The sequence below is a fragment of the Bombus fervidus genome, chromosome 5 (assembly GCF_041682495.2).
Source record: "Bombus fervidus isolate BK054 chromosome 5, iyBomFerv1, whole genome shotgun sequence".
NCBI lineage: Eukaryota > Metazoa > Arthropoda > Insecta > Hymenoptera > Apidae > Bombus > Bombus fervidus.
In genome coordinates, this window is record NC_091521.1 from 15,594,585 (window position 1) to 15,612,474 (window position 17,890).

The following is a 17,890-nucleotide window of genomic DNA, read 5'->3' on the forward strand; positions in this document are numbered from 1 at the left end:
GAAAAGGACAAAGTTCCGTTTCACGCGAAAAACCGTGTCAGTAGGACGATCTGGAAGAAATCCCGCGTTCCTCGCGATTCTGCCTAAAAAGTATGTAAAAAACAACAAAAAAGTTTCAAAATCCTCATTTTATATTTAATACCTAAAAATTTTTTAAAAATACATTATGTAACAGCTTTTCAAAGTTCTCGTATATTTTCGTTTCATTTTTCATTGTATAATTCCTTATCAGCCATAGGTATTTCTAACGATTACAAAATTCGATGTGATTTACAAAAAGCTAGTTAACTTTTACCTACAAGACGAAATTCGATTGAGATAATTAGTGGATAATTACAACTTGATTGAAATAAAAAGTAAGTGAATAAGAAGAAGGAAGATTTGAGGAAGAAGTCATCGCAAAAATACGAGGACACAGCCAAATCAAACGAAGAAAGTGACTCATTCCTCCGAAGAGGAGAGAGAAAGTGCCCCGCAGAAGAGTACACGAGCCTCAGCTCTCGATAGTTTTACGTGACTTCTGAACAGAAACGGATCGAACAGGTGAACAGCATTTAGGAGAAAACAAGAGTGGCATGATAATAACTAAGAGGTCGTTTTCATTTTATAGATATTACGTAAGTGAATTTTCTTTACTTACATTTTTTCTAGTGTATATAATATATTATTTTTTAATATATCTTTTATAGATACGTATAACAGATGTAAGTGTACATTAAAAATTGATAATTCTAATAGTTAACGATTAAACTGCGGATGTTTACGCATTTTTGTGAAATTACTTAAAGATGTAAAAATCTACACAATGAATGTAATATATAAAAATAAATAAAATATCCAATTAGAAAAATACTTAGTATAATATTAAATGTATATAATACTTCATAGGTAAAATACAATTTTATCCCGTCCCTATTTCTTTAATTATGTTCATAAAAATATAAAATTGAGTAAATATCCGCAAGCTATTAATAATAATTCATTTAAGAAAATAATCGTTCACAACGTCATAATTTATATATAATAGTTATAGAATATATAAATACGACTTTCTATTTAATTGTAAGTGATCAAAAACTAATTAAAATACGTTAAGCAAGAATGTCGAAGAAACAATTTGCATGAAGCAGTCAATCGTCCTGGCTACTTAAACTTTCTTAAGGAAAGTTGAAGATAGCCTTCACAGTCAAAATAAAAACGTCATTCCGTATTTCCGTATCCATATTTTTCTTAATTCGTTCCCTACTTTCAGGTTTATCATGAAGCATAAAATGTCTCTTAGTCTGTTTCTTCTCATGATTTTCCAACTATGCCTCGGTATAGAAATTCCAGGTATGTGAAAAGAACTAAATCATTTATATAAATGGAAAAATGTCCTAACAAAATTATTCATGTATTTTTAGGCGATCTGTACTCGATATCTGCTCTAAATTCATCTAACGTTTCGATAATCAAGCCACCAGAACTATGGAGCGAGATTCTAGAAAATTGGATTGTTTCTGATTCGAAATTAACGAGGATGTCAAAGGTGATGAAACTAGGAGATAAGAGCCTAACTATAACGAGTAAAATATCGACGCCAAACAAACGAGAAGTCTCTGAAACCGACCTCTATCTACTTGGTAAAATTTTAGTATTAATATAATTATTATTTATCCGTTTAAAAATTATATAAATTATTCTCTGTTATATCTAGGTGCGATAGAGAAGCTTGTCTATAGAGTGGATTTTCTAGAAAGTCGTCTCAGAAGAGCGGAAGAACTCCTGTATTATGTGATTTCTGGGAACATCGATAAAAAAGGTAAATTACAGTATTTTTGCACAATAATTTATAATAATATTAATTAATATTACAAATTACCAGCTGCAAATTATAGATTTTTTCTTTAATAATTTATCACCAAATAGAATAATTCAATAATTTGTAATTTTGTACAATTTACTTGTAACATTTGTCTTATTATCAAACTTGTTAATATTATGCAATGATATTTATCAACACTGGTAACTTGTGACTTGTAGAATTTCGCTAATAATATTAGTTCTATTCTGTAAAAGAGCTCAGGTTTTCTTCACTCTTTCTCTTTATTACAAATTCATTATCCTCTTCAGAGCCCTGCCCTACTAATTATACCAAAATTGGTCAAAACTGCTATCACTTTAGTAATCGTGATTTTGACTGGAAGTCATCAGCTAGTCTCTGCCGAGGGATGGGAGGCTATTTGTTGGAATTCGACACGGAAGACGAAAAGCGCGATATATTAGCTAGCTTGCAAACAAATTCTAAATTAAAAGGCAAAACCTTTTGGACAGGGGGATTGAATCCAGGTCTTCTTTGGATTTGGGCTAGTAGTGCAAAACCAGTTTACCAAAATACTAAACAAACTGTCCCTGGTGATGGCAGGTAAATTTGTTTGTTAATTGATATTAATGATTAATCACACTTATCGTAGTTTTAATATATATTTGATATTTTCAAATATTTATAATTCTGTGATTGTATATTTAGGTGTTTAAAATTGTCTTACAATATAACGTCCAGATTATACTCTTATCAAAGTGATGATTGCGGCGCTAGACACAGATATGCTTGCAAATTATCAAAAGATGACGAATCGGCAAACAAAATTGAGAAAACCGCAAGGATGTTAATGAACGAATAGTATTAAGTATAGACTGATATATAGTAACTAGTTTTATTTATTGTATCTACATTTATTTAATTCTAAAGGCTTAATATATATGTACATATTTAATATAGTTAAAAAATACTTACTATATGCTTTTATTTGGTATAACTGAAACACCTTTTTCACATTAAGTATGTTAAATTTCTTAAATATATATTGTTCGACCGTTTGCGGAGAGACGCGATCGCGAAGAAACGAGTCCTAAATTTTCGTTACAATTCGATAATCGACGCCACGAATTGGTCGATCCCCTATTTCGTTTAGGATAATAGAGGTGGTTGACTGATTATAACATTGAAGTAACAGGTTATAATATATACTTTATTCCAACAACTTGTAGATATAAGTAATTATGCGACGTGCGTACAGACCAGACATATTCTCAAAGCGTGTAAATAGTAAGTTACAACTGATGACTGATCATTGAACAAAAACCAGTCGAGACATTGACTGACCAACAAGTGAAAAACCAGTCAAGAGAAGTTGACTGATCTAAGGATGACAAACCAGTCAAGAGATGTTGATGTTGACTGATCTAAGGCAGATAAATCAGTCCATAGATGTTGACTCACCTATAAGCAAATAAACCAATGAAATTCGGTGACGATGCTGTCGCAGAGGAAAACTATTGCTGGGTGTTGATCGTCCCACCACTGGTCGCTTACAGGTGGAAATGACCGTTGAACATGGAAAAAACCCGACATTCCCAAACAACTTTTACATAATGAAACAAAAACCATAAAGAACGTCTCGACTTGAATATATTTTATAACAATTAAGAACCCTAACGGTAAAATACAAGTGCTTAGTTTTATGACAGTTCCTTAGGATTATTGGAATCTGTCTAATTATATTTGCATAGCTAGTGGCCTCTTCATACTACATATCTTAAGTACATATATTTTTATAACCACCCACCGTTTCTCTTTGTACATTGGTACATTAAGTGCAACTAATATTATAAATAATGCAAATTATGTAAGTACAATAATTAGGAATGATTAATCAAGCTCGTATGAAACAAAATTTCCTGAAAAAGAAATATTTTATTGTTGAAACAAGAAAATTAAAAATAAATTTCAAATCACTTTCATATTAAGAACAAACCTTGTTTCCGAAACAGCCCGTGCTTTCATCAATCAATTATAAAATGTTATCTTTCCGGCTTTATAAAATTTTCAATCAAGTCATAGACTTTGCAATTTTGTGGGCCAAGACGAGGCTTTTTTTTCCTTCATTTGTCATTGCAATAACGTCGTCACTGTTAGTAATCAGACCTCCATTCTCAAGAATTAATTTTTTAGTCTCTTCAGTATCAGATTCCTTAACACCACAACAACAGTCGTCGACTACAGCTATCGCATAGCCTAACCGAAGACCGTCTAAACATGTGGATTTTACACAAACGTCGTAAGCGATACCACATACGAAAACATAGTCCACACCCTCTTTTTTTAAAATTGCGTGCAATTCCATTGATCCCTTAAAATTATCATCGAAAAATGCGGAATAAGCTTCCATATCCGGGTATTTACCCTTACGTATCTAAAAATAACAAATATAGTTAAAATGTTAATATTTTATTTTCATTTTATAATAAATTTTAAATTAGGATATTTTACTATAATGGAAGAACGAAGATATACATGTCGGAGATGAAATGACATCGGTGCCTTTCTTTTGGAATGTTTGGGAAACTACCGTTCGCGGAGAGACGCGGTCGCGAGGAAAACGCGTCAGCGAGAGGCGTAAATTCTCGCTACGATTCGGTTAATCGACGCCGCGAAATAGTCGTTCCCCTTGTTTCGATTAGGATAACAGGGGTAGTTAATTGAAATCAACGCTGCGTTAACAGGTTAATATGACATATATATTCAACAATGGATTACACAATATTATGAGCGTCACAAGTATTTGACAATGAGTACAGCTTATGCGTTACAGAAGTATGACCCGACTTGACGATATCTCCCGATGAGTTAGTTAGACTTTACGAAACGGATTGATTTAAAGGTAGAACCGTGGTAGACTAGTTGACTGTTCAGACGACGAAAACGGACTACCTTGAGGGTAGAACCGTGTTAGACTTCTTGATTGTTCGGACGACAAAAACGGACTACCCTGAGAGTGACGATGTTGTGTCAGAGGAGAGCTAGGAAAGGGTGTATCTAGCGCACGGGATCATCCGATTTGCTGATGATAGTTTTTGGCCAGGAAAGTGAGGGTAATAGACATTGTTTCTATAGTTTCTATAAGATTTATGGTCCTTGAGATTCTTTAGAGTACGCAATAAGGATGTGCAGACATATGGTTGCCATCCCGCTCGCGATGCGAGGCCCGGTCCAGGTAGAGAGTCGGCCGACGTAACAGGGAAGGTTCCCAATACTTTAGTCCGGACTTTCTATTATAGCTGTATTTAAATAACAAAACTGAGAAATAGTTGTTTATGATTTAATCTGAGTATGGGTGTCCGAGATTTATGACAGTGGGCTTAGGCTCGAAGTGACATAACAAATCGCTGAACGTAGCCACGGTCAATGGGATGACGAATGCGATTTCCTCCACCGTCTAAGTCGAACTCAACTTACTGATCTACAATTCAGGTGTGACTCGACGTACTTATGCGCAGTACGAATAGGACTTATCTTTCAGTCCAAGTGAAACTGCCCTTATGTACTCCTGTCCGTACCTCTCTGTAATCCTCAGATCAATCTTTGTTTTTAAGGAGAGCTATTTAATTACTCCATACCTTTGTTAGGCTACGTTCAGCGACCCGTTATGTCACTTCGAGCCCAAATCCACTGTCACAAATCTCGGACATCCGATTAAATCATAAACAAATATTTCTTAGTTTTATTATTTAAATACAGCTATAATAAAAAGTCTGGACTAAGGTATTGGGGACCTTCCCAAACATTCCAAAGGCCCCGACATACACATACCTGTATGGAACCTGGTGCAATCACAAGATCTTTGTATAATTCTGCTCCCCATGTGTTCATCACACAATGTTTAGGCCAAAGAATCTGTTCCAGATAAGGATCCGCAAATATGACTGTATCAAATAACTTAGCATCTTCTTTTTTCACCTATGCATAATTAAAAACGTTTTCATTTTTTAGCATACGAAAATTTCTTATACTTAAAAATTTTTAACATTTTAATGAGAATAGTGTTGATAGAAAAAAAATATAGTATTTCGATTTTTTTATAACAAAATAGTAAGTATAGTATGTAAAATACACAAATACGTAAAATATGATACGGACGAAACTCAATAACACAATTGTATAAATAAGGATAATCCTTTTCTGAAAGAACCGCTTTTCACAGATCGCAACACGATACCATTGTAATATATATTATACTATTATCTACTATCTATATATACTATCTATATTACAAAATTGTTTTACATATGTATTATATGTTATAATAAGTACTATAATTTAGATATTTTATATATTTTGCATAAAAATTCACAGTCTAATTACTAATATTATGATACAATGTTGTAATAAAGTGATAAATTCCAACTTTATACCTTTGAATTAGGAGATAATTCCCGTAAATGTAAGTTTTCATAAAAGCTGATATGATTTTCCGGATGCCAATCTAACGAATAAATAATTTTATTGAAAGATCCATTTTTCAACAAATTATTAATTGGCTTCACCACATCAGCTCCATCCTGTTTGGCTTCGCAAGTACGAAGAGACAAAGACCCATCGATAAAATCATTTTGAACGTCTACTATTAAAAAAGCGGTTTTAGGCATGCTTAATCTTCGTGTCCATTCGCCAAATCTGTTAATTGAATAAAACACATAACTTTATCTAATTCAGTGTTAAAATAGAAAAACGAATATTAGCTTAGTCCATAAATTCTTGCAATTTTCATTCCCTATTGAAACTACATAAATCATAACATTGCTTATTTGCTATATTCGACAGCTTTTGTTTCTTTCTTTTATGACAAATATAAAACTTTATATAAAAGTTTGACCGAACTTCGGTTTAAGGACATAAAATTATTACCTTTTTTATTTGTCATTCAAATAATCTTCGTTACGCATAAAAATCCGCACGTTGAATCACATAATCGCGTAGAATGCACAGAAATGCAAGTCTTAACTTTATGAAAACGCTAAAAACACTCAACTTTACATGCGCATAACCTTTAAACCGCTAAATTCCTAAAGATAAGACTTGCATTTTTGGAGTTTACGCGATAATCTGGATGGATGGTGGATAACCTATCGCCTTCTTCAAAAAAAATTAGGGAACTGCAAAACTGACTCACAAATTGGTTTGCACCAAACAAAGGAATTCTTCAAGCAAAAAATTAAAAATCTATTAAAATATTGTAGAGAAACTGTAAATAATAGTCGAGGATAATAGTGTATCCTTATAAAAAAATATTCATTATAATAGTATAATTTTATAGATAGTATAATTTTTTGTATTTTAATAAACTACTTCAACATTTATTTATTAAAGATGTTGAGCATGCAAAGAAGAAGAAGAATTTATAATCATACATGCAAGATACATTAAGACTAAGTTTGGATTAGATCTATTTTAAGTTATGGATATAATATTTCAAATAGCAATAGAACGTTTAAAAAAAAAGAGGGACAGATTGTTCTGTCTTATAAACAGTGGTGTAGTCTGTTCAACACATACAGGCTTACGTTACAGATACAGATACATTACAGATACAAATACCTTATAGTACAAATAACCATTTCACCTGATAAAAACATTGTCATGGATTAATGTTTTATTATAATATTTACATAATTCAACAAGCAGTATTCAACAAGCTACTTCATATATTATAAAATTACTATATAAGAAATTTATTATATATAACTAAGTATATTATGGATGTTACATTTCAGCTTTTTGTTATTATTTATTATCTGAAGTTCCAACTGTTTGCTGTACTATTATGTATTTTAGTAATTTCATTGTCATTACTCTGTCACTTATTTTTTGGATCTAAATATATTTGTCATTAGTATGTGCATTTGAGAAAACATAATATGATGTTTATTATTAAAAGATACTCATTAGTTGTTAGTTAAATCATGACTACTAAGTACTAGTATTACTGACCAAGTCACAGAAGTTTAATATGCACATATTAAATATAATACATTATTTTATTGGAATACTGGCAGTATATGCTTGCAGAAGTTCTCACCATTTTTTAATGCTTTTTCAGTATTCTATTTTTTAATAGCTTCCAGAATTTTTTTGTGTAAGGTATAATTACAGTGACTTATGAGTCAACTTATAACTTAATTCCAATAATTAATCTGTATTTTATCCCAATTATTCCTAGATGCTTTGAATTATAACAACTATTATTCTTATACGAATTTATGAACTTCATCTAAATGAACCAATTACGGCATATCATGTATGTAAGTACAATATATACATACATATATTCTTCGCATTACGAAAAAGAAAAAGATAACAACATAAATTCATATTTACCTCGTTAATTCTTCTTCCTTCAACACGCCGTCTTTATCTAAATCAAATAAGTCGAAAATCTCTCGAATCCTCCATTCATCTTTTTGAATATCATCATCTTTAAAAACTAATGAACACATTGCACGAAAATTTTCAAAATTAAAATCACCCTCTAGATCTTCCAACATACACCTCAAAGAATCTATCATATTAATAAAAATAAGTTTTAAAATGATTTCATTAATTAGATTTGTTCTGTGTTGTATGGAATTGGTTTCCCTATAAAACACGTAAAAATAATACGTAAGAAGTTTATAAATAGGAGTACTTGTCTATTCTATATGTATCTACAGAAATCGGTCTGTAAAGGTTAGTTTTCAAACATCAACCATGCGTGATTCATGGCATTTATGACCAATACAGATGAGGATATCCGCGCGATATTGACGCAAGTGGCTAATGCTAATTCTGAACACATTTTATTACCCATAGTCGTTTCTTTACGATTACAATTTTCAAATTTCTTATTTGACATTTCACCTACTATTCACGTTTAGAAATATACTTTTCGAGGTGATAAAATCCAAGGTTTCTCCTTAAGCGAAAATAATATATTTAAAAGTACGTTTTATGTGATATTAAATAATGCTATTATTCTAGCTATTGTCGGGCAAATAACAAAAAACAAAAAGCAATCATTATCGATATAATTATATCGTCCAAATCAAACAAAGATAAACTTAACCCTTTGCATTCCCAGCAATTTTTAATATGACCTACCAGAAACTCTGAATCATCTTTACCATGGGTTATCAGCTACTCTGAGACTATTTACAATCGAAGCTATAGCGTATCCTAAAATGCAGCCGCAGCTACTAGTTCCACTTGCAATATCGCCACAGCGGTGACAACGGAATGCAAAGGGTTAATTAATAATTATCTTCTTCATCTTATCATCGATTTTTGTATCTCAATTTATTTTCATTAAAAGTTATATTTATCTTATCTTTTTTATTGTATCTGCATATTTGCAATTTATCGTACAATAATAATTAGCATAATTTATTTGCCATCCATAATAGATTAATAGATAAATTGAATATATGATAAGCTTAAGGTACAATTTTTTTTATTATTTGATATTAAATCTCAAAGTATCTGTCACAGTGATCTAATACTTTGTAAGTGTTATTAATTAAATTTGTTATAAATATTGGTATTAAAAAAATTTGTTAATAAAATATTTATATAGACTTTTATTTTCATAGAAAATAAAGAAAAATATCACTATGTCAATAACTGGAAATGTATTTGAAATAGTAGCTCTAAACATATTTATCTTTATTTTCCATCAAAATATTAAATTATTATATTAGCTATTAAATACAGTTATGGAATTTATGATGTTTTGCTTCATAACAAACAGATAAAACTTTATTTTGAACTAGTTGAACTGCTACATAGAGCCTGCCTTGTTGCAGTAATTTCAGATGCTAGTTTCTTGATAAAAGGATGTTCTATCTTTCCATCATTTGACGAAAAGAATTCCTCCAACTTTCCAGGAATATTATCCCTTTTTTCATATTCATATGCTTGCATAATTAAATCTAATCTGTCTAAGTCTTTAACATATTTTGCTTCTGGGGTTTCTTGCTTCTCGTATTCCTGTAAACATTAACAATATAGTAGGATAACTTCCAAAGCATATATATATATATATATACCCTGTATAATATATAACAATTTTTCATACACGAAACATTTCCAATATTGTAAGTCCTCTGTCTCCAAGGAGTTTACAAATGCTTTCCATAGCTTCATCCTCTAATTTATGTTTTTCATCAGGTGGAATACCACAATGAGGTGTTATATCTCCCACAATACACTCTGCTAAATCATGTATTAAAGACATCTGCATGATTCTATATTTAGCAAAAAAAATAATTTATAGAAATAAAACCTTCATCAACATAGTTACTAGCTGAACGATATAAATAATACCATTTCATACTTGACTGTATCTAAGTTCTCGTCATTATTCACCAGGAAGGAAAGCATGGCCATCCTATACATGTGACCTGCGATTGTTTCTGGGTCGGACACATTCTTATGAACCCATCCTGTTCTTTTCATATGCTGAAATCAAATCAAAACAAAAATCATATTAATCTTTGACTTATAATTAAAAGACACATGATAATATTTAAATAAATCGTCATATATCGTCATAGATCGTCAATAGATCGTCATTAAAAACACAAAAATGTATAAAGTGTAATATATAACGTATAAACATTTAATTAAAAGATAAGATTAAGATAATAAGATTGATAAGATGTTGCAAAAATTCATATTTCATATCTTGTAAAGTAATAATAATTGAAGGATTTATGACAGCTTTTTAATTTTTACTTTTTTACTTTTTATATTATTGTATATACATACATATATATTTATATCATAATAAATATATTATATTTAATATAGCGGAAAAAGTATAATTTAATACAAAAGTATGACATATAGGTAATTAAGAATGCCAAAAGTGGCCACTTGTATACAACATACAATAAGTCTTAGCTAGAATCGTATACCTTTTAAAATTGAATAATATTCTTAAAATTGGTTCAAACGACTAGATTTTTCTACAAGTTAGAAGAATTAATTTACTAGATGAGTGAAAAAATTAAAAAAAAAATTACAATTGTCGAAATCACCAAGAAAATAATAAAAAAGTCACTTTTTACAACTTTTTTATCTGAACCTATAATAAAAATTTAAACAACATTAAAGATCTATATTAGATTTATTGTATTGCAAAATTTTCGAAATATTTTCATACATCGTCTAATAAACTAATTCTTCTAACTTCTGAAAAAAAAAAATTAAATCGTTTGACTCAATTTTTAAAAAGTTATTAATAAGATGTGTTACGACCGTTCGCGGAGAGACGCGGTCGCGAGGAAAACGCGTCAGCGAGAGGCGTAAATTCTCGCTACGATTCGGTTAATCGACGCCGCGAAATAGTCGTTCCCCTTGTTTCGATTAGGATAACAGGGGTGGTTAATTGAAATCAACGCTGCGTTAACAGGTTAATATGACATATATATTCAACAATGGATTACACAATATTATGAGCGTCACAAGTATTTGACGATGAGTACAGCTTATGCGTTACAGGAGTTGATAAGAAGTAACAAGATGCACCAAAACAAATTTACGATAGTCCCGTTTACAGCACGTTCTGTAAGTTCGGAATATGATGAACTCACATGGTTTTGCTTTTACGTTCGTCCGTGATGATTATTGTATTAGGTCGTCCGAAAAGTTTTTTTTCGTTTTATAAGGAAATAATGGATGTATAACATTTTCCGTTTTATATTATTTTATCGAATTACGAATGATCCATTTTGTTCTATCGAGATAAATATTACAATGTTCGACAGATTAGGTTTCATGTTTGTATAAAGATGCGTTGTTGTAAAAGACGTGTCTGTAAAAGAAAGACATTTTTTGGACAACCTAATACAATGAATGACAAGTACCCTCGGCGACGCAGCCGCGCGAAAGGTCAGAGCCTGCTGACTTTTGTTCTAGTGAGGGAGAGAGCATTGCTTTCTGCACCCTCCCGCAGTTTCACTACCTCTTCCTATTGTAGAATTTAGGTAATTGCAATCGCAAGATGTTGGGACCGTTAGTCCTTTTTTTACATATTCTATTTTAAAGAATATGCCAATACCTCTATTCGTAACAGTATATATACTATCTATCAAAATGATAGATTTATATCTATTTATCACAAGGACATTTTACAAAAATTTGTATCTCGATTATAGTAATAAATTTGATCTTACCTTCAATCTGCCTACCAGTTCCATGAATTCTTGCAATTTCTTGATATCCATAATGTATTATTTACAAAGCAAAAATTTTTTTCACTTAGATTGTTCAGTCATACACGCCTATCACTAGTAATTATCAAAACGGAGATTTTATGTGTTGTTAAAATGTTGATCAATTTCGAAAATGATTGTCAAATATCAAAGTAAGCGATCATAAAAAGACAATATGATTGAAGAATTACAATTAGTTACTTCTTCCGTTCCTTCCACTGCAATGACAACACCAGCAATGACTAGTAACCACACTACCTCACTGACTACAGTTCTACGCATAATATACTTACCCAAACGTTAACGGTACAGCATATACATATACACACGAGCACAAACTCATCGTTGCCTAGGTTACATAATTTTCTAGCAAGTGAATGTGTTAAAGATGGCGATCCATAGATATAATGATATATAGACAGTGCATTTTAGATTCGCGCGAATCAAAGAAAATAGAAGTTATGTATATTTTTCTTTCTCTAATTTTACAATTGTTTTGTTCGTATATCTTCAATAATTTAGGTTAGCATATGCAAATCAAAATAAACGTACTAAATCTAAATATTGATTTTTTTATTAAAGTAGAAAATAATACTATATATTTGTTTTTTCTTTATGTTTGATTTATATTGTAAGTTCGTTGAGAAAAATTTTAAACAGTTTATGGCTGTGTTTATGGTATATTAGATTGTTTTTAAAAGAAAATGTTGTAGAATATATATAATCCGTAATAATTATAACAATCTGATAATAAATATTACCTTAGCCTGGTAATTTCTAATTTTAATCACCTTTCATCAGCACTATCTGGCACTGTTCAAAGGTGAATATGTACATATATACATACATATATAAACAGAACAAAAATTACAATTGTTATATGCGTTATATGGATGTGATATATTAGCTTGAAAATATGTAATTTTCTTTAGTTGTTCAAAATAATACCTTCTTAAAAATATTCGATATATCAAAATCAATGCAACAATACGCGCATTTTTAATGGTACAGTTACTCTTTATCTTTTTCTCGATATTATCCATAATTTTCTTTAACGATATTACAATCTTATTATACAACATTATAATTTTTTTTAAATATTAGATGTTCTTTTTGTTTAAGCAAGAATAAGATCGGGGTTACCAAAGTGAAGTAATAAAATAACAATCGAAAACCGTGGTAAAGATAATAAAAATTTCGCTTACTTATGAGTGCTGCCTTGAACCGAAGGAGCGAGCTAGATAATTGAAAACAGGCACATCGTTCAGTCAGCTGACCTGTCTTGTGATAGCAGGCTCGATTGTGAAGCTTGACTCGCTGTAGAAGGCTGGACTTACCTCGATACGTTTCTCGTCTCGTAAGTTTCTTACTGTCATTTAGTTTCGTTGATTGTAGATTACCATGCTTCGCCTTGATTCACTATATAACCAGAGCGATTATAATGATTTCGTACTATATAGAGGAAACCAGAGATTTTTGCAGAAAAGACTGGCGCGTATAGTATCGATCGTGCCAGTTTGAATGCGCCATCGTTTTTCGATTCGGACATGAATTTGTATGTTTCAATCGCTGTCCACGATTAAACGGGATCACCGATATCGTATATAATTACACGGAAAACGAGCTAAGCTGTTCTATTTGACAACAAAATACATCAATTGGATTCGACATTTTTATTAAGTGAGCAGTCGTCTCGCGGGCTTAAAGAGGGCTACGCCTACTTTTTAAATGAACTGCTCACGTGAATTTTCTGATGAATGGATGCGTTAGCTGACATCAACTTTCTCGCCGATTTTCGTCGTCGTAATTGACTTAGGCCGCGTGTAAGAGTACTCATTTCCGGAATATACTTATTGTTCACGAGCGTTGTCTTTTTATCCTCGTTTTTGTCATATTTTTGTCGGTGTGTGATTAGTTGCTGTTGATTACATGTCAGACTGAAATGATATCAACTTAATCTTATGATTATATCTTACAAATTGAACGTAATTCTGTAAAATTGTTTTTAGATCAAAACTTACATTTCCTTGGAATGATTAACCATATATACTTTGCATTTTATTATATTAATATTTTTCTTTATAGAAAATGCATAATGAATACTATTAATTTAACTTTCGTTCAAATAAATGTTTCTCATTATATGGTCAGTATGTAGGTTTATTTATATTTTATAATGCAAAATATTTTCAGTTGTTCGTCGATTTTATTTGAATAACAATTTACAATGTCGAACCGAGGGTTATCAAAAATTAGCAATGAAGAGAGAGAATCCAAATTTGGCTATGTGTATGCTGTATCTGGTCCTGGTTAGTATACGATATATATTTTTAAGAAATTTATTTATGCTTCCAATTTTAATACACATATTTTTTTTTCTATAGTGGTTACAGCTGAAAAAATGTCGGGATCAGCCATGTATGAGCTGGTTAGGGTAGGATACTATGAATTAGTAGGAGAAATTATTCGTTTAGAAGGTGATATGGCCACTATTCAGGTATAATAAACTATTTTTATATATTTAAAAATTTATCATATTATTTTTACAACGTTATTATGTCATTTACATTTATATTTTATTCCAGGTGTATGAAGAAACCAGTGGTGTAACTGTAGGTGATCCTGTCTTACGTACTGGAAAACCATTGTCTGTAGAACTTGGTCCTGGTATACTTGGCAATATCTTTGATGGTATTCAGAGACCACTGAAGGATATCAATGAGCTTACAAGCTCTATTTACATCCCAAAGGGTATTAATGTACCAGCATTGTCAAGAAGCACTGTTTGGGAATTTAGTCCATGTAATATAAAAAGTGGCAGCCATATTACTGGTGGAGATTTATATGGTGTGGTTTATGAGAACACATTAGTAAAGCACAAAATGATCTTACCTTCAAAAAGTAAGGGAACTGTAACTTATGTTGCACCTGCTGGCAATTATACAGTATCTGTGAGTTATATGTTAATAAGTAAGAAATGCAATTATTTTAATTATTTATCTGATATATATTTTTTACCTTACAGGATGTTATTTTGGAAACAGAATTTGATGGTGAAAGACACAAGTATACTATGCTTCAGGTACGCAAATAATTTTTTCTTTAATACTGATATATACATGCTAATATGATCTTGCATATGCAGGTATGGCCTGTACGTCAACCTCGTCCAGTTACTGAAAAATTACCAGCTAATCATCCTTTGCTTACTGGTCAACGAGTCCTGGACTCACTTTTTCCGTAAGAATTTATTTAATTGCTTTATGCACTATTTGTAGTATTTATTAATAAAAAATTGTAGATGCGTTCAAGGAGGCACTACAGCAATTCCGGGTGCTTTCGGTTGCGGTAAAACTGTAATTTCGCAAGCTTTATCGAAGTATTCAAACTCCGATGTTATTGTTTATGTCGGTTGTGGAGAACGTGGTAATGAAATGTCTGAAGTATTGCGTGACTTCCCCACATTAACGGTGGAAATTGATGGAGTCACTGAGTCTATCATGAAACGTACAGCTTTGGTTGCTAATACGTCAAACATGCCTGTAGCTGCTCGTGAAGCATCCATTTACACAGGTAAATGTATTTCTATTAATAAGAGAACGGCAGTACAAATTTGATGACAACGTATTTCACTTTCCTATGTCAAATATTTCAGGCATTACTCTATCAGAGTATTTTAGAGATATGGGTTACAATGTATCCATGATGGCTGATTCAACATCTCGTTGGGCAGAAGCTCTTCGTGAAATTTCGGGACGATTGGCTGAAATGCCTGCTGATTCCGGTTATCCGGCCTATCTCGGAGCTCGTTTAGCTAGCTTTTATGAACGTGCAGGAAGGTAAGTTCAACTTTCATTTAATATAGCGATATACGTATATATTAGTTCATTATATTTTTAATGTTAAATACTGTTTGCAGAGTGAAATGTTTAGGTAATCCTGATCGTGAAGGTTCTGTCAGTATAGTAGGTGCTGTATCACCACCAGGTGGTGATTTCTCTGATCCTGTTACTAGTGCAACCCTGGGTATCGTGCAGGTGCTAATGCAATTAATGTTTATTTTCTATCTACATAACATCTTTTTATTTCTTTTTTACCCATATAATTTGCTTTTTTTGTCCATTTCTTAGGTATTCTGGGGTCTCGATAAGAAACTCGCACAACGAAAACACTTCCCATCCATTAACTGGCTTATTTCATACAGTAAATATCTTCGAGCCTTAGACGATTTCTACGATAAAAATTTCGCGGAGTTTGTTCCTCTGAGAACGAAAGTGAAGGAAATCTTGCAGGAAGAAGAGGATTTATCAGAAATTGTACAGTTAGTCGGTAAAGCTTCTCTTGCTGAAACAGATAAAATCACTTTAGAAGTTGCAAAACTTCTAAAAGACGATTTCCTGCAACAAAACAGGTGCGAATTATCATTTTGCCATAGTCATCATAGTCAGTAATGTTATTGTCATGGTAATGTCATTGATGTTCATTTTTACTATTCTGTTTCTACGTAGTTATTCAACATACGATCGTTTCTGTCCATTCTACAAAACTGTCGGAATGTTACGAAACATGATTGCATTCTATGATATGGCAAGGCATGCAGTCGAGTCTACGGCACAATCAGACAATAAAATAACGTGGAATGTCATTAGGGATAGCATGTACAATATTCTCTATCAGTTGAGTTCTATGAAATTCAAGGTAAGCATAGGTTAGGATGGTTTTATTTATATATTTTAAAAAGTGTATAACAAATGTTATATATTTTTTCTTCATTTTAGGATCCAGTGCAAGATGGTGAAGCAAAGATCAGAGCTGATTTTGATCAGTTATATGAAGATATTCAACAGGCATTTAGAAATTTAGAAGATTAATTATCAGAAACATTCATACAAACATAAGTTCTCTACATTCAGGAACCTTATGCTGGTCATTTAAGGATGTCCTGGATCTACTAAAAAAAATATATGGAACATTCGTAATCACGTATCGCACATTAAACTGTTATATTAGTTTTCAATAATTACAAGAAAATTGTATATATGAAAAGTGTTACAAATATAAAAGCTACAATAATTTTATGTGTATTAACCTAACATTTAAACAGGAAATTATACGTGATGGCTGAATCATTAAGGTTATAGGACGTCCTTAAATGTATTAACAGCTTCTATAAGTATTTATATATTAAGTGCTATACCAAGCTACTTCAAATCCTTGAAATGAAGTTATATGTAATTAATTTAAATTGTTGGAAAAAAAATATGAGATGCCTGGCGACTCAAGCTTCCGATTTTATTTGCTGTAAATGGAATTTAATCGTGGAAGGATCAGTGTAAAAAAACTGTCATATGTATGTAAAATGAGAGTAAATGCATCATAAGAAGCTTTCCATTCATCCTTATATGTTGTTCTTTTAAAAAGAAAAAACGTAATCGTTCTGTATTTTGTTGTATCATGGGATGAAATGGTAGCTTTTTACAAAGGAATGAAATTTCAATTAAAGAGTATTAAATATTGTATTATAATAGTATACTATGTAAATGTCGCTTTAAGTGACGAATGCAGACGTTACATAAAAGTAGATGTTATTTTAAATGTTGAAACCGTTGAAATATGGTCTGAAAGTTTAAAAAAAGGGTGTCAAAATGTTAGAACTGTTGAGGTGCAGGATCTTTTATCGTTAAAAACAAAGTATAAAGAAAGACGCATCGTAAACAGTGTTCCAGTAACTTCGACATTTCCATTGTACCATATGTAAAAAACAAATAAACATTATGCATAAAAAGGCCACATTTCGAGATTGTTAATGATTAAATAAAAA

At 31.4% G+C, this 17,890-nt stretch overlaps 4 protein-coding genes across 6 annotated transcripts; 2 read left to right on the forward strand and 2 right to left on the reverse strand.

The window, feature by feature from the left end:
* The first annotated feature begins 228 nt into the window (after positions 1 to 228).
* On the forward strand, positions 229 to 2,806 carry LOC139987148 (uncharacterized). The gene is made up of 6 exons (XM_072003093.1): positions 229 to 617; positions 1,253 to 1,332; positions 1,404 to 1,622; positions 1,697 to 1,801; positions 2,113 to 2,404; positions 2,510 to 2,806. Exons 2-6 carry the CDS (start codon positions 1,260 to 1,262, stop codon positions 2,661 to 2,663), a joined length of 843 nt encoding a protein of 280 aa, XP_071859194.1. The 5' UTR covers positions 229 to 617; positions 1,253 to 1,259; the 3' UTR covers positions 2,664 to 2,806.
* A 764-nt stretch (positions 2,807 to 3,570) lies between these two features.
* On the reverse strand, positions 3,571 to 8,505 carry LOC139987142 (nicotinamidase). Its single transcript, XM_072003084.1, has 5 exons — positions 8,198 to 8,505; positions 6,235 to 6,496; positions 5,633 to 5,779; positions 3,798 to 4,235; positions 3,571 to 3,720 (listed from the first exon to the last, which is right to left on the reverse strand). The coding sequence occupies exons 1-4, from the start codon at positions 8,383 to 8,385 to the stop codon at positions 3,873 to 3,875; spliced, it is 960 nt and encodes a 319-aa protein (XP_071859185.1). The 5' UTR covers positions 8,386 to 8,505; the 3' UTR covers positions 3,571 to 3,720; positions 3,798 to 3,872.
* A 627-nt stretch (positions 8,506 to 9,132) lies between these two features.
* Positions 9,133 to 12,330, reverse strand: LOC139987156 (5'-deoxynucleotidase HDDC2). 2 transcript variants are annotated; one of them, XM_072003103.1, is made up of 4 exons: positions 12,031 to 12,330; positions 10,188 to 10,312; positions 9,930 to 10,098; positions 9,133 to 9,841 (listed from the first exon to the last, which is right to left on the reverse strand). In XM_072003103.1, the coding sequence occupies exons 1-4, from the start codon at positions 12,079 to 12,081 to the stop codon at positions 9,611 to 9,613; spliced, it is 576 nt and encodes a 191-aa protein (XP_071859204.1). In that variant the 5' UTR covers positions 12,082 to 12,330; the 3' UTR covers positions 9,133 to 9,610. The 2 variants fall into 2 exon arrangements, with proteins under 2 accessions (XP_071859204.1, XP_071859205.1); XM_072003104.1 differs by lacking the exon at positions 12,031 to 12,330 and adding an exon at positions 11,820 to 11,840.
* A 968-nt stretch (positions 12,331 to 13,298) lies between these two features.
* On the forward strand, positions 13,299 to 17,859 carry LOC139987113 (V-type proton ATPase catalytic subunit A). 2 transcript variants are annotated; one of them, XM_072003025.1, is made up of 12 exons: positions 13,299 to 13,426; positions 14,263 to 14,378; positions 14,454 to 14,566; positions 14,655 to 15,020; positions 15,095 to 15,151; positions 15,215 to 15,309; positions 15,371 to 15,642; positions 15,725 to 15,908; positions 15,989 to 16,106; positions 16,200 to 16,480; positions 16,578 to 16,767; positions 16,848 to 17,859. In XM_072003025.1, the coding sequence occupies exons 2-12, from the start codon at positions 14,297 to 14,299 to the stop codon at positions 16,938 to 16,940; spliced, it is 1,851 nt and encodes a 616-aa protein (XP_071859126.1). In that variant the 5' UTR covers positions 13,299 to 13,426; positions 14,263 to 14,296; the 3' UTR covers positions 16,941 to 17,859. The 2 variants fall into 2 exon arrangements, with proteins under 2 accessions (XP_071859126.1, XP_071859127.1); XM_072003026.1 differs by lacking the exon at positions 13,299 to 13,426 and adding an exon at positions 13,756 to 13,892.
* The last annotated feature ends 31 nt before the right edge of the window (positions 17,860 to 17,890 follow it).